Consider the following 22,674-nt stretch of genomic DNA (forward strand, 5'->3'; position numbering starts at 1 on the left):
GATCATGCTTTAGCGAAGCCCACGATCATTGCAAGTTAAGAACATAAGAACATAAGAATAGCTCTGCTGGATCCAGCCAATGGCCCATATGGTCCAACATCCTGTTCTCACAGTAGCCAGCCAGATGCCTTTGGGAAACCCACAAGTTATCCATATGTAAAGATGTTTCAGAGACGGGGAGATGTGCTTTCAGATAATGTATTTCTGGATTCAGAATCTCTTCTAGGACCATACAAGGCAAAGCCAAGTCTATTCTCATAACAACAGTGGTCTGGCAAACTCTGTCCTGTAGGTTTCCTTCATCTGTGAGAAGCCTGTGCGTTCGATTACTGTTATCAACATTCCAGAGCCAGCACACACGAGTGTCCAGAGTGCTCATATCTGACACTGTCACACCAACAAATCATGCCCCCAGACAACAAGCTGCTTGCCAGGGTCAGTTTGCTCTAGAAATTCGAAAACCTAGCAGGCTGTGCAGCACATGCATTTGTAACTCAATGCCTGGAATGTAATGTAGACCATAGTCCCTTTTTAGCAGCACTCAAGCAGAAAAAGTTGGGTATGCAAAAATGTATGCACCTTCCATCCCCCCTTCCAAATGTTTTGAGGAACGAGCCATCAGACTTGACTGCTCAGTGACACACTAATGCCTTATCCGGGTGGAATCACATGCTCTTTTGTGACACAGAGGTTCTGGAAAGTGTTGATAGTCCTCCCACACAATTTTCCCTTTAAGGTTGTGTTATGCTTTCTTGCTTGTTCTCTCACTCGCTTCCACTTTCTCTCTGTGTGTGTCCATGCGCACATATACTGAGATGTAGTCAGAATTTTAATGAGTTATAAACGGTTATATCATCTATACCAGCTATGGCCGAACTTGGCCCTCCAGCTGTTTTTGGACTACAATTCCTATCATCCCTGGCCACTTGTCCTGTTAGCTTGGGATGATGGGAGTTGTAGTCCAAAAACAGCTGGAGGGCCAAGTTTGGCCACCACTGATCTATACCAACAGCGAACTCATTCTTTGTATCAGTCTTGGGCTGGCCCTGCTGATGCCTAGTTTGTTGTATTTCTGATGCTATGCAAGTGGTACTGTTTATCCCTAATTTTAGTTGATTGTTTCTATCATTGTCTTTAGTTGCAGTTGTTTTTAAGATTTGTGATGGATGATCTTCACTGCATTTTATGTATATATAGCCTTAGTAAAGGTTTGGCTCCTTCACACTCTAGATCAAGTGCATGAGAAAGAAATCCTTATCCTACTACAGTATTTCTTTATTAAACTTATATTCCCCACCCCCCACCCTGAAAAAGAGGGTAGCAAGCGTAAAAGTGATAAAACAATTAGAACACCTAAAAGCAATTCCAATCTGGATGCAGATCTTATAACATTGAGGAAAGTAAGATAACAAGTAATAGGAAAACTGGTCTTTTGAGATAAATTAGCTAAGCAGAAGTTACAATAGCCTCTTATATAAGTAACTCCCTATACATAGAGGTAAAGTTCAGTTATAAATTCTTTTGTCACATACAAAGCCACTGCCTCCTGATTTGAGCAGAAATGGTGTCCATCCTCTCCTCTTGTTAAGATAAATTATTTTACTTGCAATATGAAGTTATCGCACAGCCTTCAGTATCTGTGGCATTGTTCCCGAGTTATAACTACAACATGAGTTGTGATGATTACCAGACTTGCCTATTATAAATGCTACTTCCTCCTACACATTTGTGATACTGTTATAATGCATCCAGCATAAACAGATTCTGCTTTTAACCAAACTTCTGGGTTTCCACTTTAGCTGTTTGACTGGATTGTGAAGTTCTTAAAACAACACATAATGGATGTGATCTATTTGTATAGCACATTACAATGGACTTCATCATATATATTTTTTACTCCTGCCACTGAATTTACGGCTGCTATTTGCATTATTTAGAAATCAGTCTGGGTTATGTGCAGCCCAACTCCCCATGAACATTTCCTTGGAAGTAAGTTCAAGATAGTTGCCTTTAAATCTATGAGATGTGTTCATCTGTCAGCAGCACCAGCCCTGCCTCTTCTACCATTCCCAATTATGTGGCTGCCCTGCAGGAGATGGTCAAGCAGACAACGATGCCAACAGTTATTTACCTAGCACTTTCAAGGAGCAGGGCCTTTTCTGTGGTCTCCCCTCCCCTTTATAGAACTCAGTTCCAGGGGGACACCAGGCAAGCCATGTCACTCAACTCTTTTAAATAAGCTCTAAAAAGGTGCTGTTTTAGAATGGCCTTTGAGGATTAAAATGTGAGATTGGCAGAATGGTTGGGCCATGCATGTCCAATGCTGGTTTCAGCCTATTTTAGTCCGTGTTTAATTGTCTTACTGTAATCAGATTCAACAGTTTTACTTTTGTATTTTAATGATTGTTACTAGTGTATTTCAGGGATCGGAAGCCACTTTGTGGGCTGACTGTTCTGAAAAGTGGAATACAAGCCTTTTAAATAAAGTGCAGAGATATCTCCCCAAAATTATGTTCCTTATGCGCTCCATTTGATTACAGGTTTCGTTCATGCCTCAAACAGCAGGAAGCTCACTAACATTACCATACGACTTAAATCTTTATTTTCACAGAGGTCAAAGGCGCATAGACTCTGAATCCTTTCGCTCCATTTCTGCAAAGGGCAGCCACTAAGACTTGTTGAGGCCTGACCCTACTTAACTTGTATAGTCTGATAAGCTCACAACTCAAATCCTGTTCCTGCTCAATTTGATAGCAAAGCTCAAATTAACTCCCATAAGTGAGACTCCTAAAAAGGGGGATTACCGAATGGAAGTATTGGAATGTGGCAGCTGTTAAATGAAAATATTATAAACATTCTAGGAACTTTAACCCCAACATTTGTAGGGTTTTAAAAAGAAAGAAAGATGGCTACCTTTTCTAAATTTCACAGACTCTATGAAATCTATGTATAACAGGCCAGATAGGCTTAATTTATGAGTTAATTATACATACCCCTTTGGTATTGTATGCATCCCTGTTCTGTTAACTTATTTATGGCATCTGCTAACAAGGGAAACTGTATTTTTCATTTCTGTGTATACAGTATTACTATTTTTATTTAAAAAAATGCATATCTAATCTGTAACAGAATATTTTGTATTGGTACAATTATATTATTTTTATTTGCCCCTTCATTTCCCCACCCTTTCCTTTTCTGTGTATTTGTTACTACACCGGGAAAATGAAACAAAATGTTTTTGAAACATTTCTGGGCAGAATATAAAGGCTAACTGGAAGACTTGCAGAAAGGAATTAGAGAAAAGTGTTTGCTTTTCAGCTATGATGCCAGGATAAGCAACACTGCTGAGTAGAGAAACGAAGTTCTGAGTTCTGATTTATTCAAATTTTGAATGGTTGAATACTTCAGAGTTCGTCTTCTGCAGTTATCCTTTCAAAACACATTTACAAATTAAACATTCAGAGACAAAAAGTGGAAAATTATATCACTCAATAGGTTAAAGATAATCAGCTCCTTCCCCACAATTTGTCCTTGGTAGATTCCACCCTTCAACGGCTACAAAAGTGTATGTATGTGTGTATGGATTGGGGGACACAATCCACTATAAATGTGCTGTTTACACAGCATTATATTTTCAACATTATGATGCACAAGGAATTTGATTAGCAAATCTTATTGAATAAAAGAAGGGATTAATCATTTACTTAGGGTTTCTAGTCCTCTCCATCGCAAAGACTCAGGCTGTGCTTTAACAAATTGAAAACATGGATTAAGAAAACAACCAGTTAAAATGAAATAAAATTTAACCATATCTGAACTCTTATCAACAAGTCACACATGAGGTGATTGTGAGGCTATGTAGGTAAGGCCTGCCTACCCACCAGCTAAATATTTAGCAAAATTGGGAAATGGCCCAATCAGGATATCATCCCATGTACTGTCAGTCGTACATTAGTAGCTGAGTAAGACCACTTCACAAGCTTGCCTAATATACAGTCAATAGAGAGCATGGTTGGTGGGTGTACTTTGGCTCACTCACACTTTAAATTTAAACCTCCCTAATTTACTAGTTTCATAGCTGTAGAGGAACAGTCACGAGAGTCACTCTACGCAACTTTGTTCCCTTCATTTGCTGTTTATTACATTCCCCTGCCCCCTTCCTCAGGAGAGTGTACATGGTCTCTCCCACCCCAACCAACACTTTACCCTCACAATAGCCCTATGAGGTAGTTTAGAGAAAGTGACTGGCCCAAAGGTATCTGCTGAGCATCATTTATGAATACAATTTATACTTGGATCTCCCTAAACTATACCCAGTACTCTAGCTTATGCACTCATTAAGGGCAGAGAATGGGGGGGGGATCACACATCTCTAGCAGGAACCATGTCTGTTTTTTGGGCCCTCAATCGTTGTGGTCTCTGAAATGAGAGGTACATGTTGTACTTAATGCAAATGCCATGCTCTGAAGTGGTTGGTTACTCCCTTCCGTAGAAAGGGTGTCTTCTAAGTAAAGGAGCATCTGGCAACCTTAAAGCTAAAAAGATATGTTATGTGTTCTTCATCTTTCTGGAAATTAAACCGCACTGAACAAAAAGAGAATCTCATGAGAAAAGTAACTGAAACTGTAAAAGTAATGTTTGCAATCTGGCAAAATCCACAGTAAGTCTTCACACTCAAGAGAGAGAGAGAGAGAGAGAGTCACAGAAGAAAATCTGTATTCCCTTGTTCCTTAGTCTGTGTAGGAAACCTTTAGCAGTAAGGTTTAGGCTGAAAAGAATAATAAAGAAGACAGTCGGCCTCTCCTGCTTCATGGGGAGGCAGCACACACTTTAGCAGCCCACTCCTTTATCAGCTACTAGGAAAGCAGCTCTCTGGACTGTGTTTTTCAAACACTGCTGCGGATGTAATGATTATGGGTGGAGGCCGTTTTGGAGCCAAGCGAGTTTGTGCTGTGCGAACAAAAGCTTCGGTCCTAAATCTGGACTCTTTCAGTTTCCTTCCGTGTTCTTTCCCTGAAAGGAGCAGCACTGAGAAAAATCCTCAAAGCAGAAAACCAATTCTACAGTGTCCTCAGCATGTGGAGAATATTCCTTAAAAAGGGTGCACTGTTTTCTCTGATAAGCAGGGGAATGCAATTAACCCTTTCCTTAGTGGGACAGGCAACCTGTTCAGCACAGAGGGAAACAATGGAAACCATATGGACAGACCACATACAAATACAGTGGTACCTCAGATTACATATGCTTCAGGATACATACGCTTCAGGTTACAGACTCCGCTATTACCTTGGGTTAAGAACTTTGCTTCAGGATGAGAACAGAAATCGTGCGATGCCGGCACAGCAGCAGTAGGAGACCCCATTAGCTAAAGTGGTGCTTCAGGTTAAGAACGGACCTCCAGAACGAATTAAGTATGTAACCTGAGGTACCAATGTACCACTATTTTTTTAATAAGCTGCTCCAGTGTGGTCTCATGAAGGCCACACTCTGGCACATGCGCAGCCACAGCACATTTATTTCACATTATTTGTAAACCTTGAATTTTGAGCAACCGGCGCCAAGCCCAGTGTAATGGGCTTTGAAATTCTGGGAATGCGATTATTTTGTTTCTGAGGACAAGTTCACACTTAGCGAGAGAGCTGCCACATACATGCCTTGGGAGCACACACAGGCCACTGGAAAAATCACAGGAAGCACTGGTGCCTTTCATGAGAATCTGTGGTTCCATTTGGGCATATAAATGTGGCACCAGCAAACTGCTTGACTGTAGCATCCTAAAATCAACAACAGTGCTGCATGTTTTGTTTTACAGGTGGCATTTATCAAAATATATACAAATCTGTTTTGGTATCGCATTTGTTGAATTACATGCATTGTTTTCTCTGCATAATACTCTATACTTCTTATTGACAATCCACATTCCTATTTACTTATGCAGATCACTTCATTTGGAATGTCTCTCCATTTTGTTCCTACTGTGTTCTATACTAGGAAAACAAGCAAGGACAGGACGCCAATGCCAGATAAATCCAAGTAGGTCTCACAGCCCACCAGAAAGAGAGAGAAAATTTAAACTGGTTTAAATGCACAGGAGAAGATGAGAGCCCTTTAAAAGGGCTAGCCTCCATGCATTAAGAACTCATAATGAGCCAATGCACTTCTAAGGAATTATTAATCACCACCATCATCAATATTATTATGTTCTAAGTCTACAAAAATTAAAAAGTAAGGTTGCCAATCCATTATTATTTCTCTTTGAATAATACTTGAAAGAGGGACTCTCCATGTTTTGTGAATGCTAAAAAATGTTCAGCATGAGACCAGCATAAGGGCTGTGTTGGTTTTTGGGCATAGTCTCAATCTACAGCAATATTTTTTCTGCTAACAGACCCCTTTCTATTCAGAATCGTCAGTAGGCATTGGTTCGTTATAAGTATTGTTTTCTGGTGCATAATGAACACCAAGGCGTCTTTCTATAAATTCTAAATATGATTTTGCTTTATTGACGTGCTTTTCCGCTTATCTTCTTGACAGTGCTCAAGATTAGCAAAGTTCATTCTGGTATAAATGGATTTTCTTGCTTGTTTAAAATGTTACACCACCCAGTATCTATATTCCCATTTGGAATTCTCTTGTGAACTCTTTCTGTTCCTGGTAAAACAGAATTGATGCTTTGGGCTTTAATAACAATAAGAAGAAGAACCACAGCCACCACAACAACCGAGGAATAATGTGGATTAGTAGAAATTATGAGAGAGAGAGAGAGAGAGAGAGAGAGAGAGAGAGAGAGAGAGAGAGAGAGACCCTATTTTGTCACCATTTCAACTTCTACTCATTTCTGATGGCAACATCATAGGAGTCTGTCAGGCAGCTCAGAGAGGAAGTTGACTGGCAAGAGTCCACCGGTGCAGAGTTGCTAGGTCACTGGAACAATAAAATGGCAAGAAAAAAAACATCCTGGCTGCAAAAGGGGCCAGCCGAGAGTATAAAAGGGCGGGTGGAGGCAGGGGGCACGGGGAAACACAATGAAAACCATGGCAGCTCCCTGAGTGTGTGGAGAACAGGTTGACTGGGATGAAATATAGTTTCAGGCCTGAGTGATCAGGACATTGCCTGGCAGAGCCTTTGCTGGGTAAATTTTATAGCACATCAGATTTGGATAACTGTAAGGAAATGTCCTTAGCTACCAAAACGTGCCTTTAGAGTAGGCACGAGGAGGCCATGGAAACTGGATTGTTTTCCATATATGAAGATTTTCATTGTCATCCAAATGCCAAACATGTCATGTTAAGCTAGGGCTCAGATATTCTACTAGACAGTAATCAGGAAACGTCTACATTCTTATATAACCTGCAACCCACAGGAAAGCTGCAATTAAACAGGAACAGAGCTGAACAATAACAGGGACAAAAATCTTTCAACCATTTATAGGATCGGCCAAACGACATGCCAGAGCTGTTCCACATTTTTGACATTTCTGAGTTCAGATTTGGGCTGATGTTAACCCCGTAATTTTTATTAGGGTTTGGTGTCTTAAAACTGATAGCTGAGTGCAATTATTAGCACTTTAACCTAAGAATGACATACTAGTACAACCTGCAACAAAATGCTGCAGTGTGAAGTGTTCCTGTACAGTGCAGCCAGAGGATACTCCATTCCTTTGGCCCTCCCTGCCAGTTTTCTATTTCCTACCTGCTACAACAGACACCTGGAATTATGTGGTCACTGAGAATGCTCAGTCCTCACTGGGCTGTTTGGGGTATTAGTTTTCGGTCTGAGAGAGAGAGAGAGAGAGAGAGAGAGAGAGAGAGAAACCAATAGTGGTTTTTTTTGAACTTTTTGACATCATTGGATCCCCCATGCATCCTGATATCTCCCCCTCTTGTTTCTGGGCCTCAATTTTGGCTACAATCCTGTCAGGGCTCACCAGCAAAGTCTGCTATTAGAAGGAGTGCTAACATACCGAATGAATAAAGGAGCATTTAGGGCTATCTATGATGGTTCAGTCTGGGCTAGACTCCATGGCAGATGTATTTTATTTATTTTTACTTGTAATTATTGCTATTAACTCCGCCTCCCCTTTCCAAGTCTCAGGAGGAGTTAATCTCATTGCGCTCAGCTTGGGAGTCTGTGGAAGTGCTTCCGTGTGCTCTAAAGCCCAGGGCCATAGGAGAGGCCACTCCATCATTCCACACACACCCCTCCAAGTTCTCTGAGTTGCACAGAAGACTCTGAAAAAGGTAAGGACAAAACACAGCTAGCAAACCCAAGCCATAATGTGTGGATGATTCCTGCTTCTGTATAGCCTCTGTATGCAACTACTGCAGCACGATCCAAGGCTCATGCCTTTGCAGTGATAAGAGTGCTCATATCCCTTGCTCCACAAAAATAACCATTGGCTTGCAACCTGACATTTTGGGGTGAACCTCTGTCTCCCTGATTTGGGATCTGGGTATCGTTAAGAGCCTGGCTTCACAGAAGTTAACGGCAGGCTCCTACCGACTTTGAGCAAAGCTGGGATTTCAGCCAGGAAGTTAGAAGCAGAGCTAAGAATAGCCTTCAGATCCCAATCCTGCACTTTAAACCCTAATAATACCCACCTTCCTCTTCTTAATATGCACTTGGAAAGACCATCGTGAGGCCACTAAGTCTGAGAGACAGGGTCGAGTGTCACCCTTTGTTTATCATGGTCTTCCTGGGGTCCTGCTTCTTCCCATACCACAGAATTTAGCAATGCCAGACCGCAACAAATGCCTGTTGTGGCTGAAGCAGGTGGGAAATCCAGATCCATGGTACTCAAAGCTACTCTGCCCACTAAGCAAGGCCTTATGTGCTTTTTAACCTGTTAGTTCTACCCCCAGCACAGCAGCTTCAGAAGCAACAGGCCCCAAGCTGTATGTATGTAACGGAATTGTTGTTTCTTGCTCTGCTGAATTTTAAGTGAAGATGACAAACAGGCAAGGCACAAATTTCTGCCCTGATAACTCTCCTAGAGATTGCAATGAACCAGGCCTTGGTTTACTTCAAGACCAAGTAAGGTCGCACTTATGGGGGGGGGGGGAGATAAAGGGGGTAATCTATTTTGATAACCTGTAGTGAGAAAGAATTACTCAGTTTCTGTTTAAACATTATCTGGAGTGGTGTGGTTTCTGCCATCCTAGATATTTCTATCATGGTACTCTTTGCTAGCTATTTTAGGCATTTCTTATTAAACGTCTGCCTTTCTACCAAGGAGCTCAAGTACTTAGTACTTCCATAGTACATAGTACTTCCACCTTCCCCATTTTATCCTCACTACAAACCTGTGAGGTAGTTTGAGCTAAGAGAATGTGCCTGGCCGAAGGTGACCCAGCAAGTCTTGTGGCTGAGTAGGGATTTAAACCCAGTCCTCCCAGGTCCTTGTCCAATATTATAACCACTACACCACACTGCCTCACACCACATGGTTAGGAAAAACTATATGGTTGCATACCATCTGGGGTAAGGTGCAAGTTTCTGACAGGCTTATGTGCTTGAGAAATCAAGAACTGCGTATGTAGGGAAATGGAAACATACTCCAGAATCTTTTAAGGACATACTAAAGGTTACAGGACAGCCCTTCTCTTGCAACATTAGCCTGACAGGAACTGTCTGTCCCCTTGCAAATACACTTCCAGGAGAGGAAAGCATTTGCAATGGATAAAAAATAATAATGAAGAGAACAGGCTTAACTCTTCCCCTGCTAGCCCATACTCAACTGTGTTTAAGTCTGAAATACAGACCTGAAACAGTGTAGTAAATTGGTGTGTGGAAGGGGGAGTTTCAAAAGAAAAATGGCTGGCAAGAGAAGAGTAAAGCTGCTTCTCTGTTACAAATCACCCCCTCTTGAGCATAAGGTGCAAAGCAGAAGCAGCCACCAAGCCAACCTTACACACTGCTGAAATTTAGTCTGAGCTGGTTTGTTGAGCGAGACCTCCAGACCCACTGCAATTGCACAAGGTGCTCCTGCCAGTATGTGACTGAATCCCTCTCAAATGTAGGAACAGCCTGGGAGTGTCCTGAGTGCCGCAAATGCATCAGGAGTGAGCAAGGGGTACCACACTGGGGGGGTCCATAAGGAAGGCTTAATTAAACACCCTGCAGACGAAGGTCACATAAAGAGGCAAGCAAGTACGATGCAAAGGTCTATCGAAAGGAACAGAGCGATTCTGTGGTTTGGTGTTTTGTTCTTTTAGAAAAAAGGTCAGCTAAGGAAACAATTCTGTGGTACTTAAAAAAAAAGGTCAGCTAAGTGAATTAGTCAAAGGGCAATTAACTAAGAGAAAGCCTTCATTAAAATGATCTTTGCATGAAATAACCAGATTTTGTAGTTGAGCAAGCATTGCATTTTTTTCCCAGCACAGTGCTGCGCTGCACAGATGTAGCCAGTCTGTAGGCACTTGATCTAATTCAGCCTCATAAAGTCCAATAGTTCTCAGCTAGGCTGGAAGGGCAGGCTTCCTGATTTAAGTGGTCCTCAGGGCATGAGGCGCCAGCCGGGAGTATTCCACCTTCTTCACCTTACCTCCTCCTTCCTTGGAATGGCATCCCGTTCCCCACAGCTCACAGAGAGCGGAACTCCCAAGCCCAGCCCCCTCCCAGGCACATCCTTCCAGTGCATTGTCTCAGAAGGGTGTAGCTGCTTCAGTCTGAACTGCACTTGGATCTCTCGACACCCTATAATTTTCACCTCTTCCCCCTTGACACGAACCATCTTGCCTACTGGCATAAAGGAGAGAGAAGATGGCCAGGGGGGTGGGGAGCTGCAAATTTTGGGCAGGCTTTTCCTTTCCTAATCAAAGCCCCACCAGTTACAGTTCAGTATTGAGCTCGAAAGTCACAAGGCTAGGAGGTATCCAACAGCAAAGGGCTAACATTCCCCTGTGATTTAACATCTGCTGCATTCATCCCCACAAAAGCCACAAGCCATCTTGGCTGGAGTGCGGGGATCACTTTACTCCAAATGAGATTATGGGTCTAGAGGAGGTTTTGTGCTCTGCCAAGCCTCCTTCCCCAACAAGCTGCTTTGTGCCAGCTTCCAAGCCACCCAGGCCTCTGCCAAGGAATTCCTGTGCCAACCCTGTGGCTGGCCATGCATCCATGCTCATGTCCTTCTGGACGTCCTCTACTCTTGAGCAAAAGGACCACCTTCTCCCATTCATTTCATCTGTACACCTGTTTGAAAGCTAAAAGATTGTGAGCCACACCACCTTGTATTTATCTTAAACATCTCGTGTAGTTATTTGATTTTACTGCCGTTCTTCCATGAAGTGCAATATCCAAGGCAGTTAACAGCCTGTCAATAAAACGCGCATGTAAGAAACCCCCCACAAAAACAAACAAACAAAAAACGAAACAAAAACAGAACCCAAACCAATTACTATTATATCAGCAGGAATGGGACCCCTCCCCTTAAGAACACACACCTAAGTTTGTATTTAAAAATAAAAATAAAAGGAGGGAGGAAAAGTCACAAGCAATAAATGAACAGTGAAAGTCTACATACAGTGGTACCTCAGGTTAAGTACTTAATTCATTCTGAAGGTCTGTTCTTAACCTGAAACTGTTCTTAACCTGAAGCACCACTTTAGCTAATGGGGCCTCCCACTGCCGCCGCGCCGCTGGAGCACGATTTCTGTTCTCATCCTGAAGCAAAGTTCTTAACCTGAAACACTATTTCTGGGTTAGTGGAGTCTGTAACCTGAAGCGTATGTAACCTGAAGCGTATGTAACCCGAGGTACCACTGTATTTCTATTCAGAAGTAAGTCCCAGATATATATTTATGTATTGGATTGCAACCAAAATTGCACAAACTGTCCAAAAGGGCACCTGTTGTATGCAGGTGAGGACATTTGAAAGAAGGCCCTCCTCCAATGGGGTTAAGAAAAAGCAACAACAATAACAAGAACAAAAAGGATATCGTGGTGAAATGGAGTGTCATTCAGGAGACAAAGCTGACTGGAAAGTTGAGCACTTTTGTTAGGTGGTACAGATAAAAGATCAACATTTTGTTATAGGTCCTGTTTGTACCCCTCCCACCTGAAAAAGCAAGGCCAGGGTATAAGCAGATGGGGACCCAAATTTAATTTTTGTGTTTGTTGCAAATATGTGGATACTAATCCTCAGATATGAATTCTAGTTACTTTTTTTTAATTAGCTCTGAAGCATATCTAAATAACAATCTAAATACAAGTCAGTAGGCATGAAAGTGTATCTTTTTCAACTCATTTATGCTGCCACAGAAAATTTGCAGTTAAAAAGAAAGGCATCAGACCAACTGCCTGTTTTTCCTCATTATTCCAAGCAGAGATCGCGTTTCTTCTTTAAGAACTACTATTTGAAAGAGCCTTTATTTGCTGTGTTATCTGCCAGCCTAGCAGTATATCACATCTCACTCTGGATAAATGAGTTGATAATATCCCAAAGAGGACTGAAACGTTTAGCATTTCGCTCTGTAATTTAAGCTGGGATCAAGTAACAATGGCTGTTTAAATGCTTGGATCTTTTTCAGGGCTACATTTTCATATGGGCTTGCAGAACCTGCACCAAGGGCAGAATGTCTTTGCAGGTGACAAGCACTAAAACTTCCTAGACACAGATGCCCAGAGTCCACAATAAAACGTAATAAAGTACAGCAACAAAGGTAATTAGACTTCATGATGAATTGTGAGCCTTGACTTGCCCATTAAATAGCCAAGGTCTTGACTTTAATGCTGCTTTTGAAATAACTTTTTTTTTTTTAATGGTTTTGCTTTGTCCATCAGAATTGTGTCCAGTTCCTCTGGAAACTCCTAAAAACCAATGTTCCTCAATTGGACAAACCACTTTGAAATTAAGAAAATGTTGAAATATACATATACTAAAAAAACCGGAAGCTGTTCTACTGGGAATTGTAGGTACAGACATTAACAGACAAGATACTAAGCTTTTCCTATATGCAACAACTGCAGCAAGAATTTTATTAGCACAGAAGTGGAAACAAGAGGAATTACCGACAAAGGAAGAATGGCAACTGAAGTTAATGGAGTATGTGGAACTGGCCAAAATGACGGGAAGAATCCAAGAACAGCGGGACCAGAAGTTCCTCAAGGAATGGACTAATTTTGTAAATTATTTGAAAGACAATTGTAGTCAATCAAACACATTGGTAGGATTGCAAGAAGCTTTGTAAGGAAAGGTACAAAAATCACTGCAGAGAAGAATAAGAAAATATGAACCTTTGATGTTTTTGATTTGCAAGCAATGGTTAAGTAGTGAAAATGCAGAAATTTGAAATGAAAGACAGAAAATCACAAGGAAGGTTTGAAGGAAGACATGGCTCTAAAATGCCAAAATGTATAATGTAAGAGGAGAGATTGTAATGGAAAGCATTATTGTAAAATTAATAAAAATGATATGGCAAAAAAAGGAGTCCAATAACTTTGGGAAATAATAAAGCAAGAATACACATGGATCTGTGATGGTTGCCTTGGTAGTACTGGAACTTGAAACTCAATGTGGATTTCCAATGCAACTTTAGGCTCCGCTCACATTTCAGATCTATTTGAAATAATACTCCAGATATACCCTAAGCTGACCTAGGATATATTAATTTAATTATGCAGTCAACTCATAGAACATTATTAAATTTAAGTCCCTCTTATCTCCTTGTGAATCACTGACTTGCAGGACATCCTGTTTCATTGTTCAAAAACGATGGATTATCTACATCCCAACAGTGTCAGGGCAGGGCTCTGGGCCAGAGGTCCAGAACCCCATTCAGCAGAATGAGCAGGACGGCCCCCAAATGCAACATAGCTTCCTCATCGCATGTCAAAGAAATATACACATCTTAAAGCAGGGGGATCCATTAACTTAAATTAAGGACAGTCCTACACTTACCAGGGCTTTAATTCCTACTGAACTTAATGGGACTTGAGTCTGAATAGACATGTATGGAAATAAACTGTAAGACCATTAAGTCCAGAGTCCAAAATTACCTCATGGTATCCCATGATACATAGCTCTTCTTCAGGGAAACATTTAATACCCTGGGTAGTTATACACACGTTGGAGGAAGAGAACCCTCAACAGTCATCTTTACTTTGGTAGATCACAATGACTGTTCCTTCTAAAGATTTATATTATAGGGGTGTTTTACCCTTACCTTATTAGAGGTATAAATAATCTATTCTTTTCAAATAATATGTGAACTTTGCACCTTTTGCCATTTTGTCCCTGCATCTTTACCTCATTTTGGCTACAATCCTGGGAACTGTAGTTTCCCCCTCCGCAAAGCTACAGTTCCCAGAACCCTTGAATTACAGTTCCCATAATTCTTGGGGAAAGTTAGGTGCTTCAGTGTATGGTGTGTATGTATGTTGTCTCCTTCATGTTAGTGCTGTTCCCATCTAATCTTGCTGCCCTCCTTGCTCCTTTTGGCCCGCTGAGGTGCCATAGCCACTGGCCCAGAAAAAGAAGAGCGAGGCTTATTTGCTTCCAAATGGATGTTGCTGGGTCTTTGAAGCTCAGTTTCAATGAGAGCAGATGTTGGGATATTAAAGATGCCTACGCCACCTGAGGAGACCACTCTCATCTCAAGGGCCATGTGTGTCATTTATACACACAAAAGAAAATACTCCCCCCCCCCAGTGCTTCACTCTGAGCTCCCCTCACCCCGCATTTCAGAAGCCTGGATCCGCAGACAAAGTTACAGCCAAACAAGCAACAGCTATTTTAATGGCTCCGCATGTTGAAGTTTTTAGAACTTCCTTTACTCGAGGGAACTGCATTCTTCTAAGATTATATTATTACTTGGGCTGCCTGCCTCAGCAACACAGCCTCTCATTTCCCTTTTGGGTGGGAAAGTTTTTCTCCTTGTCCGTGGACTCTAATTATGATTTCAGCCTGAAGGGTGGATGGGAATGTTCTGAGCGGTCAAAAAAAGCATAGGCTAGCTAGCCATGCCTCGGGGTGAAGCAGGAGGACACGGTGGTTTAGCATCGCAGCATTTAAAATATGTGCCTGCATCTTCTTCACACAAAGTTCACTATGTCATAAATGTGCCTCTGCACCCCTATACCTAGCTTTAAAGCAGGAATGGGGGAACTTTTTCACCTGAGGGCTACATTCCCTCATGAGCAACCTCCCGTGTGTCAGTTGTGTGGGAGGCCAAAAGGAAAAGTGAGAGGGGCAATGGATACAGTAGCTACACCCCTCGCACACAAAAATTAATTTCTATAAACACACACAAAACACACCCCTTTCCATTTCAGAAAGCAAGAGACACTCAAGGGCACTTTATAGTCTGACAAAAGCCCTCAACGGTGGCCAAGTGAGGAGTGTGGCCTAGGCAGGAACATGGTCACCTGGCAAGAGTTTTGAGAGTCACAGAGAGAAGCCCGGAGGCCTGAGATTCCCCAGTCCCATTTAAAGGAAACCCATTAATAATTTGCTGCTCTAATTTCCATATTTTGTATGAATAAGGTATTTCCTCACACTCTCTGGTCTCCTAGTCTTTCCTGAAGCTACCTGATTATAAACTTATTGTTGGGGTAAAAAAAAAAGGGGGCACTGTCATCTCTCCCCCTCTCTTCTTCGCCACCTTCCCCCCGCCCTTGCATGCCATACGATATGTATCAGATACAGCAAGTCTGCGCTTCCAAATGCAGACAGAGCAAAGTCGGTAGTTTTTGTATCTTTCTAGAGCACAAGACTGAACGCTTGTGATAAAACAAAAGAGAGGCAAACCTAAAAACGGTGCTGAAAAATAACAGGTAACATTGAAATAATACCTTGCCTGGTGTATTTTGGTGGGACCCTTTCCGCAAGAGCGTGGGAAGTCTATTTGTTGAGTTATTCTACTAAGACATTTGTCCACAGAACCAAGCCCAGCGCATAAATAGAGAGGAAGAAGAATGCCAAGGCAATCACAGCTGTAATCCAAAAATGATTCAATGGGCCATATGTGACCACTGTTGTGATAATGAGTAATCCTTTGTTTTGTTTATTTGTTTATTGCATTTATATCCCTCCTTTTTCTCCAAGGAACTCAAGGTGGCACACACTGCTCTACCCCCTTCTCATTTAATCCCAACAACCCTATGAGAGGCAGTGACTGGTCCAAGGTTTCCCAGTGAACTTCATGGCCAAGTGGGTGTTTGAACCCTGGTTTCCCAAGTCCTATTTGCTTGAGAGCTTTCTGCTTCTAGTCATATAATACCCAAGATACTGCATATACAAGTGTTAGGGGAAATGCAGTTTATCAACAAATGATAGGGTTTGCGGGCATTTCAGGAAGCAACAGCAAAATGGCTGCCCATCCGTATGTTGAAAACATGGTTACATTCCAAAATGCCCTAACGGACGGCCCAAAATGCCCTTGCTTAACAATGAGACCAGATATAAATGTTAGAAAAGAATAAATCAACCGCACTCATTTATTCATTTTTGAATCTCAAAGGCACAGAAAAAGGTGGAGGGTCCCAGACAAACATTTGTTTTTCATAACCATCTGAGCTAGCCATTTTCCTCTGACTGCTGTCGCTGGCTGTCCTCACGATACCCCGTGTAAGATAGGAAATTCTTAATAATCCATCATAACCAAATAGGAACTGAGATACAGCGCCAATCTACTGAGTTTCCTAAAGTCACAAAGGGAGGTCTAAGACTGAACCAAGGTCTTTTGAATCCCTGCCCTGTTTCTTATCTACCAGACAATCTTTCCTTCCTTTTAATGTAAATGCCATTTTCTTTTTTTACATTGTTTACAGTTGAGTACTGAAAAAGTGGCACAATGAGGGCAAGACCATCTAGCCCAGCATCCTGTCTCCAATAATGAGCAATGCTGCTTATAGTAAGTCACCGCCTAGTGGCTTGGACAGCATCTAGTAAGCCTGCACACACACTATTTAAAGCCTGTAAAAGGTAAAGGTAAAGGGACCCCTGACCATTAGGTCCAGTCGTGGCGCTCATCTTGCTTTATTGGCCGAGGGAGCCGGCGTACAGCTTCTGGGTCATGTGGCCAACATGACTAAGCTGCTTCTGGCAAACCAGAGCAGCACACGGAAATGCCGTTTACCTTCCCACTGGAGCGGTACCTATTTATCTACTTACACTTTGGACGTGCTTTCAAACTGCTAGGTTGGCAGGAGCAGGGACTGAGCAATGGGAGCTCACCCCATCGTGGGTATTCGAACCGCCGACCTTCTGATCGGCAAGTCCTAGGCTCTGTGGTTTAACCCACAGCGCCACCCGCGTCCCCATAAAAGCCTGTAACTTCCTCCCAAAGAAACTTGGGAACTGTTTGTTAAGGCTGCTGGAAAATGTACTTCTGTAAGGCGTAAACTATCATTTCCATGATTCTTTATTTGGGGGGGAGGGTGCTTTTCCAGTCTATAAATGACAATAATTCGACCATGGACAAATATCCAAGTGGACTTTTTTTTGAGAACAGAGGCAAGAGTGGAAGCTTCTCAGAGTCCTCCCCTCAGCTCTGCAGGAATCAATACCTACACATTTCATTTCGGAGCAGGCACCCCTGACCTGCTTCATAACCATTATCATATCTTTAAATGACTTTCGTATTTTATCCTTGCTGAACACAATCCAGTACATGAATAGTTACAGTTAACCTTATTGATTTAAATGGGCTTGAACTTAAGTGCCTCTGTTCTGATTCCAAAATGCATATTGGGGCCACATCTGTATAAGACCAACTAAAATGTCACAAAATAGTATGCAAGCTTCAGAGTTCTCCTGAATGCTTCATCAGGTTAAATGGTAAACAAAGCAAGAATATGGATTTTGGAATTTTTCTTATGGGCCAACAAAGCTACCTTTAATTTTTTTTATTCTGATTGTGGACACTACACATATTTATTTGCTTATATACACAATTTAAAAAAATAATACATGTTATTTGACGGCATCTTTTTTTTATATAAAAAATGCTCAAATGCTTTTAGATGCTATTAATTGTTTTTAATGGTTTTGGATACTTTTACTTTAAAAAAAATGTTTAAAATTAGCTTTTAAATAGTATTGTTTTATCACAAATGTATTTGCCACCAGGGACCTCTTTAGGAGGAAGGGTGTGAGCTAAATGTACAGTAATAAACCATCCATCCATCCAACTGTTTGGTCTATCCCTGGTATCACGACATAAATACTGTATCAAGAAATACCGCCATCATTTCCTTTCATTGTTACAGCTTTAAATATTTGTTTAAATCTGTTTCATTGGCTTTAAACACCTGAAACAAATTTATTCTGGCCCAACTCTAGACCTCAAAGGCCTATTGAAGGGTGACTACAACAAATACTAGTCAAACAAAGAGTATCTCAGTATTATATAACAGCACTGGAGTGCGTCTTTACAGGGGTTGATTTTACCACATTCATTTGCCCAAGTCCCACCAGGGCAGTCTGTATGTTAAAACAGGTTTGTGGATCCCCGGCCAGATCAAGCCTTGAAGAACCAAATGGAAGCTCCATGCTACATGAAGAAAGGCCCATGCAACAGATGAAAAGGTAGTCCGCTTTAGCAGAAAGGATCATGTACTGGGGTGAATTGTTTCCAGCCTCTGGTAAACAGAAATTACGCCATGCGAACCCTAGTCAAAACTAACTTGCCTTTGGATTTGTGCATTGCGCGTTGCGCATAGAAGACCTCTGCTTTAGCATAAGGTTCTGAAGTACACCTGGAGTTGGCAAAGCACTGTAGGTATCTACTAACCTTTCCCTCTCTCCTCCAAAGGTTTTTCCTCTCCCGGGCCCCTTACCACCTTAATCTCCAGAGTATAGAAAGTAAACCGAATGCCGCAGATCTGCAGCATATCCTCACCAGAGTCAAATCACAACTCTTGCCCCTGCATCTTTATGATGCCATCTGTATGATGCTGGCAGAAATAACTGCGGTACTATAGAAAGGAAATTGCAGCATCTCCAATAATTTACACACCCTAGAGCCAGACTTTGTGCATCACCTTAGCAGATGATGAGACACACCAGCTGAGAAAACCTTATGTTATACAACACAACCCTATGTGTATTCACTTGGAAGGAACTCCCATCTTGTTCAACATTGCTTACTCCCTACTAATTATGGTTCGGACTGCAGCCCAAACCTTTCTAGTCCTTTTCAGATGAGATGCAGTTCTATGCATCCACAGTGGCCAAAGTTTCTAGGTATCACAGTATTCCCACACTCCAACTGATCCAGCCAGGGGATGCCTGCTCCTTTCATTCCTTCTTCAAGTGCCACTGCCTCTTTCTGGGTTTCAGAATCCCTGTATGGCTGGGAGAGGAAAGAGTTGCAAAGAGGGGACGCCTCTGCTGCATGCTTTAAGTTTCTTTTAACGTCTGCACCAGTGTCCTTTATAACATCCCAGCCTCTTGTCACCCTCCAATTTTAGCAAAGGGGACCGGCAGAAAAGGTAAAGCCACCCCCCTTATAATTCAAATCCTGAATTATATATGACTTGAGATTGCTTATCCCTTAAATACATGCTAATCATGCTTTGATAGTCACAAACTTGGGAAAGAAAAGTAGAATCTATTTCATGCCACTCTTGCAATACATACTTCTCAGAAGAGTCTAATTTGTATGACTGTGCAATCCTATAAATGAGTTCAATAGGGCTTTCTTCCAGGTAAGTGATAGGACCCTGAATCCAGACAATATGGGACCCTGAATCCAGAGATTCAAATGTACCTGGGAGTAAGGCCCCATGAACTCAATGGGGCTTACTACTGAATAAATATGTAAAAGTCTGTTTGTGTTTCTAACTATTCAGTTTTTCATTGCTCTTTTCTTGAGCCAGGCTCCTGTTTGCTCTCTTCTACAGTATTATAGAGTTATAGAAATAGCAGGAAATCAAATTAACATTTACCTGCATTTTCTACTTTTGTTTATTTTGCATTATTTGCATTCATTTTCAGTTGCTTTGTGACAATTATCATAATCAACAACAATAACATTAATTTTCATCATGATCATCCTCTTGTGGTTTTTTTAAAATCCTTCTTGAAAAGACTTTGATCAATTTAATATTAGGAAATGACAGAAAATCATGAACACAAGTGTCCAAACACTTTATAACTGGCTCAATGTAAGTTACAAGTAAAATATTTAACCAAACTCTGCTCCCTGCACAAGCCTCCATTCATTCAACTGGAGAAACACTGGTTGTAATGGGGGCAGGCAGAGAACCCTTGTTCAATGAGATAAGGTACATTTACTGTGCCATGCTATGCATCTTTGCTTAGATTGAAGGTCATTCCACCAAGTTCAACAGGACTTACTCCTAGATATGTATAGGATTGCATCTTAGCCAATCAAGTTACTCTGTGGGGAATTCTTCAGAACTCTGCAAACTTATTTTACCTATAGACTTCTGTACAGTGTGCTTAAAATAGCCAACTGTTTCTATATACCACTCACCTATCAAGCCCAAATATATTTTTTCTTATTATTTTCATTGTTCCATGACTTCCAGCAGCTTGTTTTCTGGAAAGCCTGTTATTTATCTTTACCTACTGCAACAGAAATCCTAACTAGAGGCATAATACATTACTACTAGTAGTAATAATAATAATATTTGTTTTGATCTTTAGATATTAATTAATTGTGAACGGGGAAGCTTCTCTCTCACAAAATAGCCTCGTTAGATCTGCAAATTAAACCCAGTCAAGTTTTGACAGGACAATCCACCATGCCGTTCATCCAGTAGCCGGACTCCCAACGCCTTCTCCCATAGCCAAGTGTCCCAAGCCCTTCTGCCAACGACATGGGGCCACCAGCCCGACCCAAGCGAGGAGCAGAGCAGCTGTCGAACAAGCCTCCCTTACGGCACTTGCAAGTGGCGCTTAAGAAACCTTTCTCCCTTTGCGCCCCACTTGAACATCCCCCAAAGCCGGATCCCTATAGAGTACTAAGAGTGGGAGGTTGGGGTGGGGAAGAGAAGAGATGGCGAATAACAGAAGTTATTTTTATTGTTTCAAAAACAACAACTCGGTGCTGTCCGACAGAAGTGGCTTTCCTTTGAGTCGCAACCCCTGCTGGGACATGGGTGGGAATGATCACCGGACTAGAACTCCTTTTTTTGCTAAAGGGAAAACTGGTGGTGGCGATGCTGAGGGGGTGGCAGAGGCGCAGAAATCGGCCGGCTGGCATGTTCCTTCTAATCCGTCTGCAGGAATCCTCCCCGCACCACCACCCCCGTCCATGGCGGGATGAAATGTGCCGGATGAAGCTAAGCCCCCCCGGAGCAGCAGCTGCTGTGGCGGTGGGCGGGCGGACGGACACACACACATCCCCCCGAGCTTCCCTCTCCCCGCTTCTCGCTCTCTTACTCACCCAGGTCTCCAGCGCCGACAGATGCCACGGAAGGCTCCGGGCTCTCCTTCGCCTTGGGAAGCAGCAAGGAAGCCGCCGAAAAAGAGGAGTCCTCCTGGGGAGGGGTAGATCCCCGCGGCCCCGTCGTGGCGAAACGGGAGCGATCGGTGGTGGAGGAAGAGGAGGAGGAGGACGGGGAGGCGAGGGGGAAAGATCCCACAAAGAGATGCAGCCCCACGAGTAGGAGGAGGCAGAATTGATGGATCAGAAAAGTGCACGTTGCTGGCATGATGCTCGGGGCTTCACATGCCCGGTGGTGAATAATAATAATAATAATTAATAATAATAATAATTGCTGTAAGCACCATGCTCAGTGGGCGGGGAGGGAAAGGGAGCCCGAGCAAAGGAAAGGAGCCGCCTCTACTCTCGGAGTTCCCCGGGTCCGTGGCGAAGCCGCTGGATCAAGGGATTTCATCGTGGAGGCGCGGCTGATCTGGGAGGGAGAAGAGAGCAGCCCCAGCCGAGTGGCTCACAGCCGCATGCGAGCTGCACGAAGCCTGAAAGTAAAAGCACACAAGGGCAAGGCTCCTCCTAGAAGCTGACATCACCGGGCGATGCTGCTCCCCTCCCTCCCTCCCTCCGTCCTCCGCCCCCAGCGCGCCGCCCGCCTTCATCTCCCCCACCCTTGCAGGCGGCTCGGGTGGTTCTCTCCACAGCCATGGTCCTAGCCGGAGATTCAAAAGGACAGAGGGCATCCGTAGACCAAACTTTTTTTCGGGGGGGGGGGACGACAGGCGGGGTTTCCGGATTATCAAAATCATTAGGGAACTTCTACATCACCTAGAAAGCTGGTGTGGAGGAGCACAACAGGCCCAAGACCCTGGATATCTCCCCCCCCCCAGCAAAAGCCTGAAAACAGGAAATTTTAACTTAGGACAGGAAGTTTCCTGCTGAACAGAAGCCCCATCACAGAATCTGCCCAGGCAATCAGTGGGGTGTAATGCTGACCCGGGGAATATCCCCTGACCCTTCACACACACACACAAGTCTTGCATGGAGAGGGGTTTCCAGTAGCAGTCAGGAAAGCTGTTTGTTGTGTGTGGGGGGGTGCTCCTTAGTTCATGCAAGACGCAGGGATTGACCAATTTGTGGCATCTAGGCAATGTGGATTGCAAAGGGCAGGGTCTGGGCAGGTAAGGACCCTGATATGTGGAAAGAGGACCTGTCAGAAGTTCACATGGTGATAAGCATTTTCAGGTGCTCTCCAGCATGGCAATGAAGCTGTTTTTTTCACTGTCGAATGTAAAACCTGCATTCGATTTATTTTTATATATCAACC

At 42.7% G+C, this 22,674-nt stretch overlaps 1 protein-coding gene and 1 long non-coding RNA gene across 3 annotated transcripts in view; one reads left to right on the forward strand and one right to left on the reverse strand.

Annotated features, from left to right (window-relative positions):
* HEG1 (heart development protein with EGF like domains 1) overlaps nt 1-21,962 on the reverse strand; it is a 55,210-nt gene extending 33,248 nt beyond the window's left edge. For both annotated transcript variants that reach the window (XM_081924669.1, XM_081924668.1), the window contains exon 1: nt 21,357-21,962. In XM_081924669.1, coding sequence (XP_081780795.1) covers nt 21,357-21,624 — 268 coding nt within the window. In that variant the 5' untranslated portion in view covers nt 21,625-21,962. The remainder of the gene's footprint in view (nt 1-21,356) is intronic.
* LOC309377890 lies at nt 7,721-13,529 on the forward strand. Its single transcript, XR_014171768.1, has 3 exons — nt 7,721-8,240; nt 12,531-12,662; nt 12,970-13,529. It is a non-coding gene; the product is annotated as an uncharacterized lncRNA (long non-coding RNA).
* Nucleotides 21,963-22,674: the final 712 nt, after the last annotated feature.

Source organism: Podarcis melisellensis, assembly GCF_964234715.1.
Source record: "Podarcis melisellensis genome assembly, chromosome: 1".
In the NCBI taxonomy this organism is placed as follows: domain Eukaryota; kingdom Metazoa; phylum Chordata; class Lepidosauria; order Squamata; family Lacertidae; genus Podarcis; species Podarcis melisellensis.